The sequence below is a fragment of the Dunckerocampus dactyliophorus genome, chromosome 19, assembly GCF_027744805.1.
Source record: "Dunckerocampus dactyliophorus isolate RoL2022-P2 chromosome 19, RoL_Ddac_1.1, whole genome shotgun sequence".
Classification (NCBI taxonomy): Eukaryota; Metazoa; Chordata; class Actinopteri; order Syngnathiformes; family Syngnathidae; genus Dunckerocampus; species Dunckerocampus dactyliophorus.
In genome coordinates this window covers 20,055,001-20,076,797 of record NC_072837.1, presented here as the reverse complement: position 1 = coordinate 20,076,797, position 21,797 = coordinate 20,055,001, and the positions used below count along the sequence as shown (strand labels likewise).

Here is a 21,797-nt window from a genome sequence, read left to right as displayed (position 1 = left end):
ACAAGTCAAGTTGGCTGATCCTTGAACAATGAATTCTGCTGTGTTTAACAATTGGAGGCCCATTTGAAAAGACAATCAATGCATAACATAGCAGTGATGTTGCCATGGTGACCGCACAAACGTACTGTAGGGGGAGCACTGGAGCTCTGGATGATGCAAAACCAACTTAACCTACTCTCATGACACTTTGTAGCGGGATGGGGAAGGATGGACCAAGGAGGATAACAATGTTGGATCCAGGAAACCTAATTTAAAGATTGCTGCAAATCAAACAGGGACACAACACAACTTTATTGTCCGTTCGCACAAGCATACAGATCATCTTGTCTGTCAACATTCCACCTGGAAGCAGCTGGATACTTTGGTGCGGCTCACCACGCCGGCGACACACGGGGCGGTGGGTGCAAGCTTAGTAGTGAGGGGCGGCGTCCAACCTTACATCCTAACCAACATTCAAACTAAAAGAATTTAAAGAAATGACAACAAAGAAAATATCCACAAAAGGAATCCTGAGGAAATAATGAGAGGCTTTAACAGTCTCTTAGCGGCTACGTTAACCTTCTTTGTGATGGGCGTGGGCCATGCTTGATGGTGAAACTGCATGGACATTGGACAAAAGACACGCTAAACGTACAAAAACATGCGCTTGTCAACATGACTCGCTCCTCCCAGGAGGACAAATGGTAGTGAAAAAGACATCTTTGTCCTCCACGCAGAAGACGCTTTACATTCCTACTAGATTGCCACGCGCCCGTTTTAAGGGAAGCCGAGTGTTACAGTAAAGCAGCGCGCAGTGGAAAAGTGTGTGTGTGTGTGTGTGTGTGTGTGTAGGGAACCATGCGTGATGATTGACTGATTGACCAATTCGTCCTGTCCGTGTCTCCACTGAAGCCAGGTCTCATTTGAGGTCGCCCTCGTCACCCTGGATGGTCTTTTTAATGCGCAGCAGGAGTGTCGTGTGCCACTGGTCCAGGCGAGAGATGGAGTCAAACTCCTTCACCTGCGGGTTGGAGGTGGAGCTTGTTACACAATAAATTGGAAAATATTTGTGTTGATTTTTAAGATTTTTTTTACATCAATAAATTAACTATGAATAAATTCAGTGTCCAATGTATGTATAAACATGTGGAAGGACGTGGTCCTTCCACATGTGCAAACATATGGATATATGCAGTATATTACCACTGGCCAACATGAAACACAAAGAAAAGTACTAAATAATACAATAAATATTACTGTTGGTAACGACAGTATGAAAAAATGTAGTGCCCACTTTATGTTTAAAAATGTATATTCAGAATATGGAGACATACATACACACACAGTATATTGTCGCTGCCCAACATGAAACTCAAAGAAAATGGCAAAATCTAACAACAAATATATATATATATATATATATATATATATATATATATATAAATTAACTGATTAAATATAATGTATTATTATTTCAATTAAAAGTAAAAGCCTACAGCCCCTAATAATGCCAAAGAAGAAGAAGAGGAAGAAGAAGAATGTGTGAATCTCAGAGCTAACACCATTGTTCTTGGTGTTAGCATGTTAGCTTTGCACCTTTTCTAACTGAGGCATCCATCATTGCTTCTTTCACTCTTACGACACTCAAGGACGGAACACATTTACCAGAACATTTCTGGACTTGTGGGAATGCTGAATGGGATCTGACAGAGCGAGACCAGAAGCAGCGGAATAACTTAAGCAGACTTACCGCCTCTGTGAAGGCCTCGCTGTTTTGTTCCTCATGAGCCTCCAGAAGTTTCTGCAAACAAAACAAAAAAAGTCAGTTATTCCCTCACTTTCAAAAAAAGAAAGAAAAAGTAAGAGTGTACCTTTAAGAGTTTGCACTCTCTAGAATCGGAGAAAGCTGGGAACATCTCCTCGTATTTTTCCACAGCGATCTGCAGGGAACACATGGTGGTGAGAATCCACAACAAACCCCGCCAAGGAAAGTTGAAGGCAGGCGCTTGCTTGCCTTGGCATTCAGCTCGTCCACGATGAAATGACAGAGAGACGCTTTGAAGAAATACTCTTTGGCGCTGTACTTAAGCAGAGGGTTGTCCATGGTGTTGGCTCCAACCTGCACACAAACATCCAATGCTGTGCCATTGAACATATTCATACCAACCTCACAGGAAGTACGCTCTATATTTGACTAGGAAATGATAACAGTGCTGTTCCACTGGGTTCATGCCCCATTTAGTTGTACTAGTATATGATACTGGTGTCCACACCAATGCACATTCTGTGTATTAAGACAGGTGGTGTTCCACAAGGATCAATACTGTGCACACATCCCATAACTCAATGTGCTCTTATTCATTTAGCGACCGTATTTTACAGCTCAAAATCCAAAGAAAAGCATCTCACACCTGCTCATAGATCTCAATGGCCTTCTGGTACTGCTCCAGCTGAGCACAGTAAGCCCCCACCTTCAGCAGACACTTGTTGGCAGAACTACACAAACAGGAGGGCAGAATATTGGAAACAAACTGAATAGTAGACAGACACCCTTTTCCTTTAATAGTGGCCTCTGCTGCAGTACTGACCAAAAACGTAAGAGGTGATGCTACTAGGGGGATGCCGCTACCTTTGCTAGCATGCGTGATGCTTGATGGTTCAACACAAGGAACAATGCCTGCACTGCACGCTTGGCATCTGTACAGCTCCCCGTACAGTTCAAAGAAAAAGTGTTTCTTTGCATTGATATTATAAAATATATTATACAATATAATAATACAAATATTGACAATATTATTCAATTTATAGCTAATAAATGTTTTTATTCTTTTAAAAATGATGTACACATATACACTAACATTTGTAATAATTTATATTCTATAATATTGATAATAGATATTACAATTTGTGAAAAAAGACAAATGATTTTGAACAATAAATAATCATTCAGAAAAAAATGTGTGCCTGAGACAAATAAATGAATTCATCACACAATAAATGAATATGACCTGGATAATCAATATACTGCCATGCGCATGTGTGTCGGTTTTCCTCGTCTCCAAACAGGCAGGATGTGTCTGGTGACACCCCTGAAAATTATTCTATATGCTATTATTACGCAGCATAAAAAATGCCATTTTTTTCTGTAATGAATGTCTTACCTTAAATGAAGAAGCCATTACTTGAGGAAATAATATCATAAATTACGTTTTCCCCCCCAAAAGTCACGAAAGAGATTTTGTGCACATAGAGTAGCAGCCAAAACATGACTGGACTGTACTGGACTGGACTGGACTGGACTGAATGTGCATATTTCAGCTCACCTGTTTGATTCCTCTCCCTTGTAGTAGTCTGCTGCTTGCTCATAATGTGCAATGGCCTCGATGGAAGGAGAACAAACGTTCTTACACGTCAAACGTGGGTCTGAGACAGTAAGTGCAGCACTTAAATATGTATATTATATACGCATTCCTACTTTTTCGATGTCCACCAGGTCTGACTCGTAGATCTCTGCGATGCTGATGTGGTGTTTGGCTGCGATGGTGAATCTTCCCTAGAAGACGACCAACAAGTCAGACCGACGAGTTCTTTAGCTTCATGATTCTAAGATGAACGTGCTAGAAAGAGGCGTGGCTAGGATGCAGTACAGTTGCACACCGCTACAAGCATCTTACCATGTCAGTGTAAATATCGATGGCGGCATTTAAACACTTGATTGCCTCTTTTGGCAGCACAGAGAGGAGGAGGAGGAGGAGGAGGAGGAAGAGGAAGAGGAAAGAGTTAAGACATGGACATTGTTAGTTTTTAAGTTCATTCAAGCCGTGAGGAGCATTCTAGCAGACAGGAGAGAGAAGGAGGTACAAGTAGAGTATAGCGAACTCAGAATCACAGCAAGCAATCAGTGCAAACATACTTCCTCCTTGTAAACCGTGAAACCTCCCCAGTCATGCAAATTGGAACTGGACCAACATTTTCCTTTCATGAATGCTTCTAAAGTCGCACAAAACTATTTCTCATTTCTCGCGGGCATCGAAAGGATCAACTCCACCAAGTGTGTTGCGCTTTTGCTGTGGCGTTTTTGTGTAATTCCAACACAGAAAGAAGTACCAATGATGGTGAACAAGAAAAAAGGTGATGATGACCATAGTACATGACAGAAAATTTAAGTTGCACGTGTCTGCTCTGGCTGCTCAGTACAACATGGCTACAGCTACCAAACTACCAAGTGCATCAGAAAAAGCACCGCTAGTGACTGATTACGTTCAATTTGGACATTTTCAACAAATAGATTTCATTTTTCAATCAAAGTCTTTGAAAACATGTTATTATTTCAGTGCACAACATGGAAAAAGAATGTATATGTTTTAGAAATGCTTTAGTAGCATATTATCAAAAGTATATCTAAATTGTTTGACTTAGTTTCGTTACACTGCAATCAAACCACTTTACGCTTCAAATTTCGAGACTTGACTCTATCATACTTTTTCAAAACTATATTAAATAAACTGGTTGAATACAGCCTATTATTAGTCAATGCATATTTAAGTACATTTGTCAAAATGTGGTAAAATGCAAACATAAAGCATTCAAAAGACAAAAGACATGGCACAGGAAGTAAAAAAAAAAAAAAAAGAACGTGGAACTCTTCCAGTTAAGATGTGAGTCTTATATTATGTATATTATATTATATTGTATTCTTATATATTAGTCTTATATATTATACTATTGCTATTTATATCATGTTATGTTTATTTTCTCTTATTATGTCTACTATATTGTGTAATGTGGGTGTAAAGTTGACTATAAGAGTGTTATTTCATGTCTAGAGAGCTCTAATAATGTTAAAAACTGTATTTGGAAGGTTATAAACAGGCTTGCTATGCTCCAACTACCAAAATATTCCATTTATAAATAAGCAATCCCACTTTGCAAAAAATGTACTTACCGGTCAGGTCTGGGGCCAATTGATTGCCATAAAAGAGGGACTACTGTACAGCGGTTAAATTCTTTTTACCATTGTATGACAGCTAAAAAAGCTTTAATGTTGGCTACAGTTTGACCCTGGAACTGATTATTACAATTTCCATTATTTCCTGTGAGAAATGTTTTAAAATCCACCCAACATCCCTGACATTTGTTAATGCGAAGTACATGCGCCACTTGTGCAGCCTCACGCCCCCACTGCTGGAACGTCCCCCAGGAACGGAAGATCGGGACAGGTCACAGTCTCACCATTGGGATCGGACTTCTTGTATGCGTTCCCGGCGTCAATGAAGCTGGTGGCACAGTCGTGTTTGTTCTGCAGCTGCATGTGGAGATGGGCGGCCTTGCAAAATGCTCCTCCGGCAGCTAAATCAGAAGGTAAAACAACAGTGTGCTTCAGACACTTCAGTGCACTGGATTCAGCAGACACTCTGACTCAGCATTACCTTAGGCACCTTCACAAGTGTTGCACTGTGCACTTTTTAGCGCTGCAAAACACCCAATTTCAGCCACCGCCACCCCTACCCCCACCATTCTAAGGTGCTTTGTTTATTATTCTAATATAGACGCTTTTCTCACCGCTCCAATTCTTGGCCATCTTGAACATGTTGGCCGCTCTGCAGTACATCTCGCAGGCTTCTTCCACTTTGTGATGTCCTCTGTGAAAAAAAACAAAGATGGACATCAAGCATTTGTTCTGTAGCTTAAATAAATCGCTGCAAACAATGACCTATAGACCTGCAAACGCCCCAAGGTGGACCCCTGGGAGTTGACTCTGATAATAAGGCAGCCATTCATTCGTGGCACATGATGACGTCATTGCTCGCTCACGCAACACTGCAGCGTTCAATTTAAACTGTCATTATAATGCCAACACATGCTTTGTGTTCATATTGATAAAGGGTTGTCACACTGAAACCAACTCTTTCGTAAGACAATGACAATAAGAAGTGGTCAAATGTCAGATGTTAACATGTTACATTACTGGTTAGCTTCGTCAAGAAGAGTGAAGTCTTGTTTACATTAGCAGCTAACTACTAACTGGTGAGTTAGCATATATAACGATGCACCTTGAAGCTTTTGTGGCTCTTTAATCATCTTGATATACATAAATGTAACATTTAATGATGTGTAACATACACATGAGGTTTCTTGCGTAAACATGTACAGAAAAAGGCTGTGCCGATGGCTAATACATCATGCTAGCTTACCCTCCAAACATCCCGCCCAAAAAGGAGCCCGAAGACTTGATTTTCTTGTCAGCGTCAGTCATTAGCTGGATAGCTTCCTTCTCTTTCCCGGAGTTGTCCATTTTTATGTGATATACTAATAAGAGTACAAATTTAAAGGCCGAAAATAACCGCAGAGGATTGAGCTGTGTGAGGATTACAGCCGACGGCTTTAGTCGGCGTGGGCGTGTGCGCGCCTGTTCAGTGGTTTAGCTGGAGCATCATGGGAGTGGAGTGTTTCTCTCGCCTGTGACAATATCTTCTAAGCGTAAAAAAACTACAACTCCTAGATCACCGCGAAGCTATTTGTGGGCGTTGGACGTGACAAGTTGCGGAAGCGTCAATTAATTATTCTTTTTCTAAATGTGAATGTTATTTTACATCGTCAAACAAGTTACATGAAAATAGCATTAAATAAGCAAACATTCACAAAGAGGTAGGTAGCTACAATTGTCACCAGAGGGCGCAACACTACAGCAAAGCACTCTCAACTGGCAGGCCGCATTTTTACAGCAGATTCCTAAGAACAGCAGAGCACTCTTGCTATACAAATGACCGTTATACCTCAAGAGCCCAGCAAATTGTACATTTTCAAATCTATTCATAACTTACAGTTAACATACTTAAATGCATTTAGCAAGCTGCACCTGGTGTGTGAAAAGAGACAAAACAAGCAAGAACGGTTTGTTTTATTTACAGAAGGAATTACACACTTGTTCATGCCCTGATGTGTGACTACTCTGCTCATGTAAACGGAGTAGTTATACGTTCATTTGCTGCACATGCAACTTCCCGCCTCTACACTGCTGTGAAGCAGTTCTAAGTGATGACCGAGGGAACTAGAAATATTGTAACAGAAGGTAAAAAGGAGTAACTCCCCCGCTCATGACTAGAAGGCTGTGCTATGCGCACTTTAGAATATTACATCAGATACGAGAATCCATGAATTACATCATAAATCACTGAGAGTACGTGTCAATGTGGAAATCTGAGCACCATTAATGTTGACACGTTGCACTTTTTTCAGCTTCAAGTTCTGCAAAAGGATGATCAGAAATCCACCAATGGCAACCAGCACAATCTGTGAAAAGCACAACTTCAGCTATGCAACTACTGAAATACACCTCCGCTCCCCGCACCCCCTGGCGGTTAGGGATGATCACGTCATGCCGATGGAGCATTCAAATGATGCGTTAAGGCGCGGGTGTTCAAACTAAAAAACCACAAGTTGTAGGACCCACTTTCATACTTATCATTTTTTGTTAAACACACAAAAATCTATCCAATGTACGTAGAGAAAGTAATGCTAAGCAAGCAGTAGAGAAGCACGATTTTTCAAACCAATACTCATTACTTCCTGCTTGTCAAAACCCATAGGATACTGACAACCAATAACTCTTTTATATCTACTGTTTTACAATTTAGATTGAAGTGCAGTTTGTGTTACCTGGGGGTAAGAAGGACCGGAACAAATTAGGATTAGTTGATTAGTCCTAATGAAATATTAAACATCACTACTAGCACATCACTACTATCAGGAGAACCAGAGTATAGAGGGGGAGGAGCCACCTCTGTGGCCCAGCAAGGTGCACTGTATTCGGGCAGCCGGTGTGAGGCCAGGGGAAGTTACTGCTGGCCGTTAATGCCAAAGGCAGGAGAACAAAAGAGCGCTTGATTTGCTTACCCACACAGCACGGGTAATCTCACCTCATTGGAGCATTTTTTTTAAATGATTGGTTATCGAGCTATTTTTAATGGGATTTCTCGGCATGGTGTCATAATTCCCTCATATCGACCAGATAATTGTCGTGCACCCCTAGAAAAAAAGCCTACAGCTCAGCTTTGTGATATATTTGACAATGCAACTTATTTATGTTGTTTTGATGTTTGGGTTAAAAAAAACGTTATCAACCGCATGGGCCCCACTAAATGTACACAACTGTCAATAAACCCATGCTACACATCCACGAAACGTCATAAATATCAAAATGTGTTCTTTATTGCCAAACTGTGCTATTTTGTTTAACTTTATTGAATAAAGTTGATTTACACGAAGATATTATGTTTTGGGAGTTTTTAGGCCGCAACGGCACATGCATAAAAGGGGGTTTAAGTCTAAATAATATATATATATTTTTTTTTCCATCTTCATGTCCACCCAGTAGCACGGATATGTACACTTTCTCATCAGCACATTTGTTTTCAAGAAACACGGCCCCGGGACGATGCGGGTAAGCCAAGGACGGGCCAATAAAAAACAAGCTACGGGCCACAAATGGCCCTCAGGTGGGACTTTAGGCACCCCCGCTTTAAGGTAATGGCTACATGCACACACAAAAACAAGATAATGGCACCTGTATTGGTTAAAATCAGAGTTAAATATCCCTGCTTGATAGATATTAGTCCTACTCCCTACAATCAAAATGTGCGATGGCAATCTTGTGCGTATAAATAGAGTCGTGATGTTATAATGTGATGGACGTGCAAAAGGAAATGCCGAGCCTTTGCTCGATGGATGATAATAATAATAATATTAACAATAATAATATACACAAGAACCCTTTTGTGAGGACGGAGAGTGCTACGAGGAGCTGAGGCCCGAATCGGACTCGGCGCTGCCAGCCCGCTCCTTGGTGGTGACGCACGGCGCCGTGGAGCAGGGGATGGAGTAGCAGGAGCAGGTGGGGCTCTTGAGGGTCTCCTCAGTGATCACCTCCCGCAGGGAGTGTTGCTCCTCCACCTGGAAGATGTTGGGCTGCTCTCCTTGGTCCTCGCAGATCCTGGAAGGAACAAAAATGCTTTCTATTCAATAAGCCAAGCAAAGATGAACACCAGTGGTACCAAAAATGTCTTCATGCATCCATTTTTGTTGAACACAATGCATCCAAACGTGCATTCATGTGGACTCAACGGGGGATTGCGCTAATTGCTCTTTACGTTTGTTTCTAACGGCGCTGAAAGGACACGACCCATCAAACAGCGTTTATATTTACTTAACTGCAGACAGTACCAGGTGTCTACTGGTGTCTCTTCAGAGGCACTTTTTCCTTACCTCCGTTACCAAAATACGTGCTCACATGTGGCTTAGTTGCTGCCCTGCGACAACTACCGTTACTGATTACTACTACTAAAACTGAGTAACTAGAAAAAATTACTGCAGAAATATTAAATGGGCCTTCAACCTTTTAAGCTATTTCAAATGCAAACAGCTAGCATGCAATCCGCCTGGATACACAGAGCACATGGGAACATCTCTTCCTTGGCTGCTAAAGTGCTAAATCTCAATGTAATATGCTAAAGTACAAAATGCTAAAGCTAGCACCTAGCAAGATAGGCACAATGTATGTAAAGTCTGCCGCCTATTTTAGTTTTGGGATAACCGCAAAAAATGTCATCACTTAGAATGCTAAGAGCTAGCATGCTAACAGCGAGCAAGAAGTATGAGGGGGTATGAGTGGGCCTGCATGCAGGCCCATAATGAAGGTTGTGTTGCTATGACCACACTAATACACTTAGATAAACAAAAATCTGACATTAAAAATGAAAATATTCAATCCAATCTAAGAACCAATGGAAGCAGAGTCAGGAGGGGCTCGGGTGACCTGGCGTGGCCCAGCAGAGTGCCCTCTTGTTGGACACTTTTTTTTTTTTTTTTTTTTTTAAGTAACTGTGTATATTTGTGTCACTTATACATCTTCGTAGGGTAACTTAGTCCCTACAAGCTTTTTATTGCTGTGATCATAAATAACATTTCAGCCTTTTAACTTTTATGATTATGACTGAAGTTGATCAGAAGATATGAAAAATATTATTGTGATTTTTGAAGAGGAAAATCACACTTTTTGGAACTTTGCCCATCATCCACAGTCCTTATGTGAGACATGAACACACGTCTTTCCCTTTTCTGTGCCTTCTAAAGATATAAAAACAGCTAAAAAGAGGCAGCTAAAAATGTACGTAATGGGATGCACAGATTCTGCTTATAAAACCTTCTGAAAAAAAACTCCAAAAAGTGCCAACCAGGCTCCATTTCCATAATGGGAGATGCATATGGAGCACATTGTTGTTATTATTGTTATTGTTAATATTGTTACGCCCAAGAACTACCTTGCTGGTGTAGTGACACCTGGCCACACTACACCAGCTAGCTACTAGCCTGCCTCTTTTTATCTGTTATTATATCTTTAGAAGGCACAAAAAAAGAGAAAGACGTGTGTTGTGTAGCTAACCTTTGTGCAGTCACTTTCAAGCTGCGGAGCAGCAACTAACTCAAACAAGTGTAAACTTCATAGTAAAATGTTTTTTGGGGTGTGAAATGAGGGTGAAATGCAGACTGTCACTATGCAGTTCATGCTGATGGGGGGAAAAAAGCATCCAAAGCATGAAGCGCCACATGCAAGCCATTCACGTTTGAAGCGACGCATCTGCAGGCTGATACCAAAAAGAAATGACAGGCAGGGCAGTTGACCAACCATTCTAGTTGGATTCAGTCCAATTGTGAAGACAAGACAAACCTGTTTGAGTCAGCTGTCCAATGAAGACATGACAAGTATGAGAAGTCAACCGTCTTGCATGATCATCTGCTTTCAGAAGGTCAAATACACTCCTGATCCAAAACTTAAGACCAGTTGAAAACTTGCTAGAATGATCATTTTGCACATTTGGATCTTAATGAGGTTTTAAGTAGAGCTACAATATGCAAAAACAAGAAGGGGGGTTGAGACAAAAAGCATTTTGAAAAAGTCCATCCATCCATCCATCTTCTACCGCTTATCCGAGATCGGGTCGCGGGGGCAACAGCCTAAGCAGGGAGGCCCAGATTTTCCTCTCCCCGGCCACTTCGTCCAGCTCCTCCCGGCGGATCCCGAGGCGTTCCCAGGCCAGTTGGGAAACATAGTCTCTCCAACGTGTCCTGGGTCTTCCCCGAGGCCTTTTACCGGTCGGACTTGCCCTGAACACCTCCCCAGGGAGGCGTCCGGGAGGCATCCTGACCAGATGCCCAAGCCACCTCATCTGGCTCCTCTCAATGCGGAGGAGCAGCGGTTCTACTCCGAGTCTCTCCCAGATGACAGTGCTTCTCACCCTATCTCTAAGGGAGAGCCCAGCCACCCTACGGAGAAAACTCATTTCGGCCGCTTGTACCCGCGATCTTGTCCTTTCGGTCATTACCCAAAGCTCATGACCATAGGTGAGGGTAGGAACGTAGATCGACCAGTAAATTGAGAGCTTTGCCTTTTGGCTTAGCTCTCTCTTCACCACAACAGACCAATGTAGAGTCTGCATCACTGCAGACGCCGCACCAATTCGCTTATCGATCTCGCGTTCCATCCTTCCCTCACTCGTGAATAAGACCCCAAGGTACCTAAACTCCTCCACTTGGGGCAGGATCTCATCCCCGACCTCGAGATGGCATTCCACCCTTTTCCAGGCGAGAACCATGGACTCGGACTTGGAGGTGCTGATTCTCATCCCGGCCGCTTTGCACTCGGCTGCGAACCGATCCAGTGAAAGTTGAAGTTCACAGCTTGATGAAGCCAGCAGGACCACATCATCTGCAAAAAGCAGAGACTCAATCCTGCAGCCACCAAACCGGAACCCCTCAACGCCCTGGCTGCGCCTAGAAATTCTGTCCATAAAAATAATGAACAGAATTGGTGACAAAGGGCAGCCCTGGCGGAGTCCAACCTTCACTGGAAACGGGTCCGACTTACTGCCGGCAATGCGAACCAAACTCTGACACCGGTCATACAGGGAACGAACAGCTTGAATTAGCTGGTCCGATACCCCATACTCCCGGAGTACTCCCCACAAAATTCCTCGAGGAACACGGTCGAATGCCTTCTCCAAGTCCACAAAACACATGTAGACTGGTTGAGCAAACTCCCATGCACCCTCAAGGACCCTGCTGAGAGTGTAGAGCTGGTCCACAGTTCCACGACCAGGACGAAAACCACACTGCTCCTCCTGAATCTGAGATTCAACTATCCGGCGGATCCTCCTCTGCAGAACCCCTGAATAGACCTTACCAGGAAGGCTGAGGAGTCTGATTCCACGATAGTTGGAACACACCCTCCGGTCCCCCTTCTTAAAAAGGGGAACCACCACCCCGATCTGCCAATCCAGAGGCACTGCCCCCAATGTCCACGCGATGCTGCAGAGTCGTGTCAACCAAGACATGCCTACAGCATCCATGGCCTTAAGGAACTCCGGGCGGATCTCATCCACCCCCGGGGCCCTGCCACCGAGGAGCTTTTTGACAACCTCAGCAACCTCAGCCCCAGAGATAGGAGAGCCCACCGTGGAGTCCCCAGGCTCTGCTTCCTCATAGGAAGACGTGTCGGTGGGATTGAGGAGGTCTTCGAAGTATTCTTTCCACCGATCCACAACATCCCGAGTTGAGGTCAGCAGCACACCATCCCCACCATACACGGTGTTGACTGTGCACTGCTTCCCCCTCCTGAGACGCCGGATGGTGGTCCAGAATCTCTTTGAAGCCGTCCGGAAGTCGTTCTCCATGGCTTCTCCGAACTCCTCCCATGTCCGAGTTTTTGCCTCAGCGACTGCCAGAGCCGCAGACCACTTGGCCTGCCAATACCTGTCAGCTGCTTCCGGAGTCCCATGAGCCAAAAAGGCCCGATAGGACTCCTTCTTCATCTTGACGACATCCCTCACCACTGGTGTCCACCAACGGGTTCTGGGATTACCGCCACGACAGGCACCGACCACCTTACGGCCACAGCTCCGATCAGCTGCCTCGACAATAGAGGCACAGAACATGGCCCATTCAGACTCAATGTCCGCCACCTCCCTCGGAACATGGTCGAAGCTCTCCCGGAGGTGGGAGTTGAAACTCCTTCTGACAGGGGACTCTGCCAGTCGTTCCCAGCAGACCCTCACAATAGGTTTGGGCCTGCCAGGTCTGACCGGCATCCTCCCCCACCATCGGAGCCAACTTACCACCAGGTGGTGATCAGTTGACAGCTCCGCCCCTCTCTTCACCCGAGTGTCCAAAACATATGTCCGCAAGTCCGATGATACGACCACAAAGTCAATCATGGAAGTGCGGCCTAGGGTGTCCTGGTGCACATGTGGACACCCTTATGCTTGAACATTGTGTTTGTTATCGACAATCTGTGACGAGCACAGAAGTCCAATAACAAAGCACCGCTCGGGTTCAGATCAGGGGGGCCGTTCCTCCCAATCACGCCTCTCCAGGTCTCACTGTCGCTGCCAACGTGAGCACTGAAGTCCCCCAGCAGAACAAGGGAATAGCCCGAGGGAGCACTCTCCAGTACTTCCTCTAGAGACTCCAAAAAAGGTGGGTATTCTGAACTGCTGTTTGGCGCATAAGCACAAACAACAGTCAGGACCCGTCCCCCCACTCGAAGGCGGAGGGAAACTACCCTCTCGTTCACCGGGTTAAACTCCAACATGCCGGCCACAAGCCGGGGCACAACAAGAATTGCCACCCCTGCTCGTCGCCTCTCACTGCTGGCAACGCCAGAGTGGAACAAGGTCCAACCCCTCTCAAGAGGACTGGTTCCAGAGCCCTTGCTGTGCGTTGAGGTGAGTCCGACTATATCTAGCCGGAACTTCTCAACCTCATGCACCAGCTCAGGCTCTTTCCCTACCAGAGAGGTGACATTCCATGTCCCTAGAGCTAGTTTCTGTAGCTCAGGATTGGACCGCCAAGGTCCCCGCCTTCGGCTGTCACCCAGCTCACTCTGCACCCGACCCCTTTGGCCCCTCCCATGAGTGGTGAGCTTATTGGAGGGGGAACCCATGTTGTCTCTTCGGACTGTGCCCGGCCGGGCCCCATGGGCGTAGGCCCGGCCACCAGACGCTCGCCATCGTGCCCCTCCTCCAGGCCTGGCTCCAGAGGGGGGCCCCGGTGACCCGCGTCCGGGCAAGGGAAAACGTGGTCCAATGTTTTTTGTCATCATAGAGGTCTATTGAGCTACTCTTTGTCTGGTCCCTCACCTAGGACCTGTTTGTCGTGGGTGACCCTACCAGGGGCATAGAAACCCCTGACAACTTAGCTCCTAGGATCATCGGGACACGCAAACTCCTCCACCACGATAAGGTGGTAGCTCAGGAAGGAGATTTTGAAAAAGTCATTTATTGAAAACAACAATTCAACTGAAATAGGCTGTTCATCAGCTGATCAAAAGTTTAAGACCATCGCTCAAAAAAGAACCAAAAACTCTCCAAAGCAGAACAACAAATGTTGTCAGTAGGACTCAGTTATAAGGAGCTCCACCGTTCTTGTTCATCACTTCCAAAATGGCTTTGGGCATGCATGATGCCAGTGTTTCCAGGAGGCTAGTGGGAACATTGCTCCAAGTGGTGAAGATGGCTTCACCACTTGGAGCCAATGGCCAATGGGATCCTCCGGCTCAGCACAAGTGATGTTTTTGGGTCTACCACTTGACTTTTTTGTTCCATACTGCTCAGGATCTTTCCACAACTATAAATGACTGATTTCCTGCTCCCAACCTCAGCAGCCATGGCACACTGCGAGAGGCCTTGCTTATGCAGCTCCACAATCCCACCACGTTGAAAAAGAGAAAGCTTCTTAACTTCACCATCAGGAGGGCATGACAGTGGGAATGATGACACCACATCAACATTTGGAGCACATTTGGGCTTTTAAAGCCTGTGGTCTTAAACTTTTGATCAGCTGATAAACAACCTATTTCAGTTGAATTGTTGTTTTCAATAAATTACTTTTTCAAAATGCTTTTTGTCTCACCCCCCCCTTCTTGTTCTTGCATATTGTAGCTCTACTTAAAACCTCATTAAGATCCAAATGTGCAAAATGCTAATGCTAGCAGTTTTTAACTGGTCTTAAGATTTGGATCAGGAGTGTATTTGCACATCCGGTGTGGATTCATTAGCAGCGTCAGTAAAAACAACATCACAACTAAACGCCGGAAAGACTTTACAGGAATCTGACGGACTTGAGTCAGAATTTGGCAGCGAGCAGTCGCAAATTCTAGAAAAAAGAGGAAGCAGGAGTTAAAAGGGTAAGACAGGAAGAGGAGTGGAATGTCGACAGACACGGAGCACGTGTGATCGTGTTGGGAAAACACATGTGTCAAAGGAACAAGTCAAACAGCTGGACAAACAGCTCCTTGCTCAACATGCATCAACAACATTACACAACCTTCACCACTCAACTTCAATAGCACTGTGCGTACACGCACGCACGCACACTGCATGTCCTTCTGTATCCACCTGCTTTTAACCTTTGATATTACTTCTTGTCTTACACTAAATATATTAAACAGCACACACACATTTGCTTCCCGTCCTTCTGTACACACAATACACATCTACGGTGCCTGCTGTGACATATACAGTATGTTCTTGTCTCACTTGTATTGATTGCATTGAGACCAAAGGAAGCCATTTGATTGTATAGGAAACTGCTGGCGTTTGTTCAGCCTGTCTCATAAGCACATTAGCCAGCAGCTGGTCTGCCACAGAACAAAAGGTCTGTCCACACAGAAACATTTCCATGTCAAAAGGGTCGAGTATTTCATAGTTCTAGCTTTTCGTCCACATGGAAACGGTGGTCTGGCTGACCTGACACGGTGCTTTTTGAAAACGCCGGCTTATCGTTGTCATGTAGACAAGCAAGCCGTCACTTTCTGCAAACGACGACGTCACCGCCCCGTCACTGTCACGTGACCAGAAGGCGTGACACACACCTGTCAACATTCTCCTGACATTTTATGTCTCATTCTCCAGAATAACTGGCACAAGTACTGTAATTCCACTTCATCGTCAGTCTAAACATGCCAAGACGACAGACTTTATGAGCGCGCATTCTTTCTTCTTCCATACTTTTGGTGTCACATGGGTCTGTCTGCGTGTCCGTTTACAGCGCCACAGGTAGGTCAACCTTTTGGATTACATCTGTTTCACCCAGTCATCCGTTCCCGCCTGGATGCAACTACTATTTACTAATCCTACACGGTGTGGACACATTTTTTTTCAATCCACCCAAAAAACATCCCAGGAATGTTTCAGTGTGGACAGGGCCTAAGAGGACAGAGCAGCAGGAACCAAACGTTTGTTGCTGTAGTATATTTATAATCACGAGTATCAGACCCCTCTAGATAGTACTGTAAAAAAAACAAATCTAGTGTATTAGAGACATGAAAGTATATATTGCTCCTCCTCAAGCACTGAGTGCTACTGTGGGCCCCTCCCTGCCCCTTCTAAAAGCACTCTCATGCGGCTCCGTCTCGTCTGCGACATTTCAAAAGTAAAAAGCTACACAAACTCATTTGTATTTCTAAACATTTGTCTTGCTTTTCATGTTTTTACTCCCTTTTGGTAAATGCAAACAAAAGCCACCTCTGCCACAAATAATCCTCAACCTGTCATCTTGAGCTGGAAACTCACGACATGAAGGGCCATACTGTTCCTCTCCAGTCCTGTTGGTGGCTCTAACCTGCATCACAACCTAATATCAAGCTTTTTTTCCATTGCAGATCCCTTCTGATGGATTGAAAAGAAAAAAAAAAAAAAACTCAATCTGTGCTTTAATCCGGATCTGCCCCAAAACACCTCTACCCTAAAAAGATTTCTCAGAACATTCCCCAGGGACTTGTTACCTGATCCTGCTTACCAAGCAACAAGCACACACCAATCACAACAACATTCATTCATTCATTGTGCTGAGGCAGGAAAACTATGAAGCACTTTGCCCCATCTTGTTAGTGTCAAAACACACACACACACACACACACACACACACACACACTATTATCAGCTGCTGGCAGCTGCTGGTGGTTGAACAAAAACAAATGGCAGCCTGCTTGTTGATGTACTTTTTGGCTCCAAAGTGCCATAATTATCATCTGAGTTCATACTAGCTAATCCATGTTGGCTAATGCCGCACCAGTCCAAGTGAATGTTTGAACATGCCCTGACCTACCTACCTACCTCCCTCCCTCCCTCAAGCACCGTGAAGTAGACATCAGTAAAAACACTTTCAACAGTTTGAAGGTGGCTAGCATGTCAAATCAACAGGGTTCCTGCTAAGGTGCAGAGAAGTAATGCCTTCTTGTGCTAAAAAAGTAGGAAGATGTGCTTTGATGCTGCTGTAAACCATCATCTTACCTGTCGTAGATGAGGCCGTCGATGCCCTGCTCTCTCAGTTGCCTCCTGTTCTCGTGCTCGTTGTTGTCGTCGCCCCAGCTGAACACCACCAGGCCTTTGCTCTGCGCCTCCCCGATCAGGCTCAGGTTAGTCAGCAGCTCCTCAGTGTGAGCGCTGATTCCCTGCGGAAGACAATGTTTCGCGTTTGTTTCATGACTCGGCAAGAACGATACAAATGAAAACGCCTCTTCTCCTACCAGGATGTCCTCGCTCTGAGCAAAGCTCATGGCGATCTCCGTGCTGTGGCAGCGGATGTCCATCAGCTCGGGGTACTTCTCTGAGATGCCCTGAGTCAGGAAGAGGATGGGGTACTTGTTCTGTTTGCGGCGCACCCTGCAGGACAAACTGTGTCATTCTACTACACTGCACATCACTTTAGTTAGCCAAGCTTGGTTGCGTTAAATCTGTTCAGTTGAATGAGTTCATGTTCAGCTTGTGGACACCAATAGGTTTCAAAGGGCGGGACTGCATGAAGAGGACAGCTCAAGATAAATGGCTCATTTGTTTCGAGACAACAAAGAATTACAACGAAAGAGAAGAGAGATTGACAAAGTGTGTGATGAAAGAATTATGAGGCTGTTCAATTGTGACACTTGTCAAGACGAGGTGAGTGGTTTTATTCCCAGGAGGAGGATGAGGACGGTGATGAATGACTTTTCTGGTAGGCTACTGTTTAATTAGCCATTTTACACTCACTGTTCGGCACTGTTTAACTAGCCATGGTACAAAGCACTGTTTGGCACTCTTTGGAAAAAAGCATTTATGTAATCAAAAGTTTAAAAATCTTTCTGTGTAACATCATTGTGTGTACTAAGTACCCCATGTTACACAATGGACACCTGTGGCTTATAGACTTTTTTTCTCTTTAAATGTAGTGGGTGCAGCTTACATACCATACCGGTGCACTATATAGTCTGGAAATGACGCTATATGTTTCATATTAGCTTACATGGAGCAGACATCCGGATCAAAGCAAGAGAACACCACACGTCTTTTTCCTGCGTTCTGCAGGACGCAGGACAGGATGATGTCGAGGAACTTGTTCATGTTGAAGAAGGACGACACGTTGCCTTCCCATGACCCGTCCTGGTTGGGATAAAGGACTACCAATTAACTATTCTTACAATGTTTAGCACTCATTTGTGATTCTGTTTGCGATGAGTGTCCACCTTCATCTGACATATCCACTTCAGCTCGATGTTGAAGCCCACGTGCTCAGGAAGCGCCTGGAAGAGCTGCAGAGGGGAACAGGGAAGGATCTCAGGCATTCTAAAACAGCAAGGAGTTTGGGGGGTGGTGGCGACGGTGTCTACCTGCGAGAGCGACGGAAAGGGCTGATGCTCGTCGATGTCATCCTCGTCCTCCGGCACGTCTGAAGCTAAATAAGTCCAAAGTGTTGGTCTGTGACCCATTTGATTGCATTTCATCAACAACATTGGAGAAAGAAAAGTCTAAAACGTACCTTTCACATCATTTCCTTTCATGGCAGTGACGTGCGCCAGCTGAACACAAAACACACAATCAACTATTAGCGTTGATTAGAGTCCACAATAATCAACCTCATTTCATATGTGCTGCTTTTCTCTCCGTCAGTGTGTGTGTGTGTGTGTGTGTCTTCAAGAAGCGCCATCGTGAACTTCACTGTACATGTACACTACAACTCTGCAATGATAGTACATCACATCCAACACGCCTGTGCCTGACACCACAACACAGCTACACCATTGGTGTCTGGACATGCCGTACACCTTTAGGGGATAACTATTTTGGATCCTGCTCCTCAGACTAGGGCAGTCCTACCTAGTCACACTAGTCTTTGCCCCACTTAAATCACTGAGCATGAACTGATTAAGCCTGCTCAGATGAGAGGCCAAACATCTTCTAAGACAAGCTGAACAGTCCAGTTGCCCTGAGACTACAATGACCTGGATGAATGATTCACATCCATGTTCCTGTGCCTGCTGACTGGTGCCTTAGTTGACAAGCATGATAAAGGTATGCAAGTGTACAGAGCTTCCATGAGAGTGGTGCTAATAACCTTCAGAAGCTGCAGCTGATGGAATGTCAGGTCTTTCACTGGCACCTCGATGAGCTCCAGAGTCTGGTCGTTTTTCTGTTTGGAAAAGATGAGAATGGAACTCCGTCAATAAGCAATCATGACATCATGTGTGCCAGCTGATGGGAGTGTTGTTACCTTCTTGGTGGAGATGCAGCATGTAAGGTCGTGGTACACGATGGGAACAGCGTCTTTAGAAAGGTGGACGTCAAACTCCACGTAGGCGGCACCCTGTGAGGTCACAAGGAGTACCTAATTAAAGGTTTCCGGTTATGCAACGGTGACTTGGTGCTCTACTAGCGATATGTGTCTCTGGGGTGTGTTTATGAGCACCAAAGCTGAGAAACGTCTATCATCTCCCTCACTTGTTTGCTCCACTCAAATGCTCACTTTTGACGTTGCGGCTTTTCGTGGCTTCTGGGCCAGGATACCTCATCTGACCCCACCCTAAGTAAATGAGCCCGCCCCATACATACATGTATACACCCACCACTTTGAAAAACAGCAGGCTTCACTACACCCTTAAACCACAGCCTGGAGCTCTACCAACGGTGCATCAGGTGGCTGCAGACGTGATACATGGCATCTATCATACGTTGGATAATTGTAGAGTTCAAGTGTAAATGTTAAACATGGATAAAGTCAGACACACGCTGTCGTGGACAAACACAGCTCATTAGCATTAAAGCTACCGACACACAAAAGGGCGTGTTCCCAGTGGGGCTTACTAAAAGCACTTGTTTAAAGTCCAGCATCGAGGCTGCTAGGTTTTGGCCAACACACTATTATGCGAGTGGACACGTATTGAATATAGCCAAAAAATCATAGAATACAAGACTTTAAAAATAAGTGCTAAAACAATCATCATCTGAACAACATACATGCTTGGCGGCGCTCTTGAAGGAGGCAATGGTGTTCTCTCGGACTCTGTGGTGCCTGTAGAACACAAGCAGCACATGTTGGGAAGATCATTCACATCCTAGTCAAGTGGGTCAGGTGCTGGTGGACTCACTTGGCGGCGTGTGTGCTGCCGGCTCCTCTGTGCCCCACGTCCAGAGCGCTTCTTTTCTTCCAGTACTTGGTGAAGGAGGCTCTCATGCCGCACGGCAGCCCCGGTATGGGCCTGATCACCAGGTAGTCCACTGCAACAAAGCAGTCGGATGTGCTTCCTCATCGTCTCCTCCCTCCATGCCTAGCAGCTCTGCAGATCTTACCTCGGACTTTGCCGATGGTCTGCCGGGAGTTGCGTCCCATGATGGGCAGCGTGACCACGCCGTTGTCTTTGCCGCTCTCCAAGAAGGAGGAAGAGAGGAGGCAGGCGGTACCCACGTGGCCCGGGTGGGCATCGCCCTGGACCACGTGCTCACTCAGCTCCTCCTGTTGTCAAAATCACAGAATGAAGACAGAGGGAATCATTCTGAGCCTGGACAGTGTCTTTACCTCAAAGAACTCAAAGGTGAGCTCCAGGTTGTCGGGGTCCATGGTGTGGATGCTGTACTCGGTCCAGCGTGAGGGCTCCAGGGCGTACCCGCACTCGGGCTGAGAGTGGCGCGACTTGTAGGCTTTGGCAGTGATCATGCTGATCTCCAGAGTGGTGGTCATCTTGTGCAGGGACGAGCGGCTCATTACATCTTCTTCTTCATCGTCCTCCTCTTCCTCAATACCCTCCAGGGTCAACTTGATCCTGAAGAGATGTTTTACAAACAGGTTAGAGGTTGCATGCAGCTTAAGCACGAGGGTGTAATGGTACATTTGTTGGGATTTGGATTTTTCGGTATAAACCCTTCGGTTGGGTACAGCTGTGGACCAACTCCCCACATGGAGGGACAGGAAGTGGACAATTGGCTTTGCATCCTGGTTTGAAAAGGAACTCCTTTTAGCTATTAACTGTGCATGTGCATGTGAGGATAATAAATACTGAAGCTTTCGTGGAGGCCGAAGTGCGGCCAGTGCTTGCATTTCATCATGCATGAAAGCGGAGTCGTGTTCGTTCTTCTGTCGGCTCACGGCTTACAACTTTCTCCAGCGGCTTCTCGGCCTACCTGAAGCGGGACTTCTTGAATTTCTTCTTTGTGATGGACACCGGAGACGTCTTGGAAAAGTGCAGACGCAAGCGAATCTCCGTCTGACACGTCAGCCAGCCGCTGTCGACACACTTCACCCCGTCTGAAGGAGGCAAAGAGGAAATAAAATGCTTATCCACACAGTCTGTTGTACTTGCTGACAGGGACGATACTCAGCTGTTCAGAAAGAAGTGCTGTGCTCCATGACCCTTTTCACGTTATACACCCTGATCAACATGTTAAAAGCAGCTGAAACATGTGAAGCATGTACATTTAGCACTGTTGGATCTTTAGGAGGTTCTAAGTAGAGATTCA

At 45.2% G+C, this 21,797-nt stretch overlaps 2 protein-coding genes across 2 annotated transcripts in view; both read right to left on the bottom strand.

Moving 5' to 3' along the window:
* Window positions 1–272: 272 nt before the first annotated feature.
* Window positions 273–6,733, bottom strand: napbb (N-ethylmaleimide-sensitive factor attachment protein, beta b). The gene is made up of 11 exons (XM_054761372.1): window positions 6,174–6,733; window positions 5,542–5,621; window positions 5,212–5,328; window positions 3,654–3,700; window positions 3,455–3,532; window positions 3,303–3,358; window positions 2,391–2,475; window positions 1,994–2,098; window positions 1,851–1,919; window positions 1,730–1,780; window positions 273–1,000 (listed from the first exon to the last, which is right to left on the bottom strand). Exons 1-11 carry the CDS (start codon window positions 6,272–6,274, stop codon window positions 899–901), a joined length of 891 nt encoding a protein of 296 aa, XP_054617347.1. The 5' UTR covers window positions 6,275–6,733; the 3' UTR covers window positions 273–898.
* A 132-nt stretch (window positions 6,734–6,865) lies between these two features.
* Window positions 6,866–21,797, bottom strand: part of gpcpd1 (glycerophosphocholine phosphodiesterase 1) — a 24,149-nt gene continuing 9,217 nt past the window's right edge. Inside the window, exons 7-20 of the mRNA XM_054761371.1 lie at window positions 21,462–21,585; window positions 20,860–21,103; window positions 20,634–20,796; window positions 20,432–20,561; window positions 20,301–20,355; window positions 19,558–19,650; window positions 19,402–19,476; window positions 18,826–18,865; window positions 18,677–18,741; window positions 18,533–18,598; window positions 18,313–18,449; window positions 17,561–17,696; window positions 17,325–17,485; window positions 6,866–8,971 (exon numbers count right to left, since the gene is read on the bottom strand). Of these exons, the coding sequence (XP_054617346.1) occupies window positions 8,773–8,971; window positions 17,325–17,485; window positions 17,561–17,696; window positions 18,313–18,449; window positions 18,533–18,598; window positions 18,677–18,741; window positions 18,826–18,865; window positions 19,402–19,476; window positions 19,558–19,650; window positions 20,301–20,355; window positions 20,432–20,561; window positions 20,634–20,796; window positions 20,860–21,103; window positions 21,462–21,585 (1,688 nt within the window). The 3' untranslated portion in view covers window positions 6,866–8,772. The remainder of the gene's footprint in view (window positions 8,972–17,324; window positions 17,486–17,560; window positions 17,697–18,312; window positions 18,450–18,532; window positions 18,599–18,676; window positions 18,742–18,825; window positions 18,866–19,401; window positions 19,477–19,557; window positions 19,651–20,300; window positions 20,356–20,431; window positions 20,562–20,633; window positions 20,797–20,859; window positions 21,104–21,461; window positions 21,586–21,797) is intronic.

Bases quoted from the DNA above. Each gene is read 5' to 3' on its own strand.
- napbb (XM_054761372.1), bottom strand. From the start codon at position 6,274: ATGGACAACTCCGGGAAAGAGAAGGAAGCTATCCAGCTAATGACTGAC. The intron at 3,701-5,211 runs GTGAGACTGTGA...TGCTGCCAAAAG, and splicing joins CAAGAAGTCCGATCCCAATG to AGGCAATCAAGTGTTTAAAT. The intron at 1,920-1,993 runs GCAAGCAAGCGC...TGTTCCCTGCAG, and splicing joins TGGACGAGCTGAATGCCAAG to ATCGCTGTGGAAAAATACGA.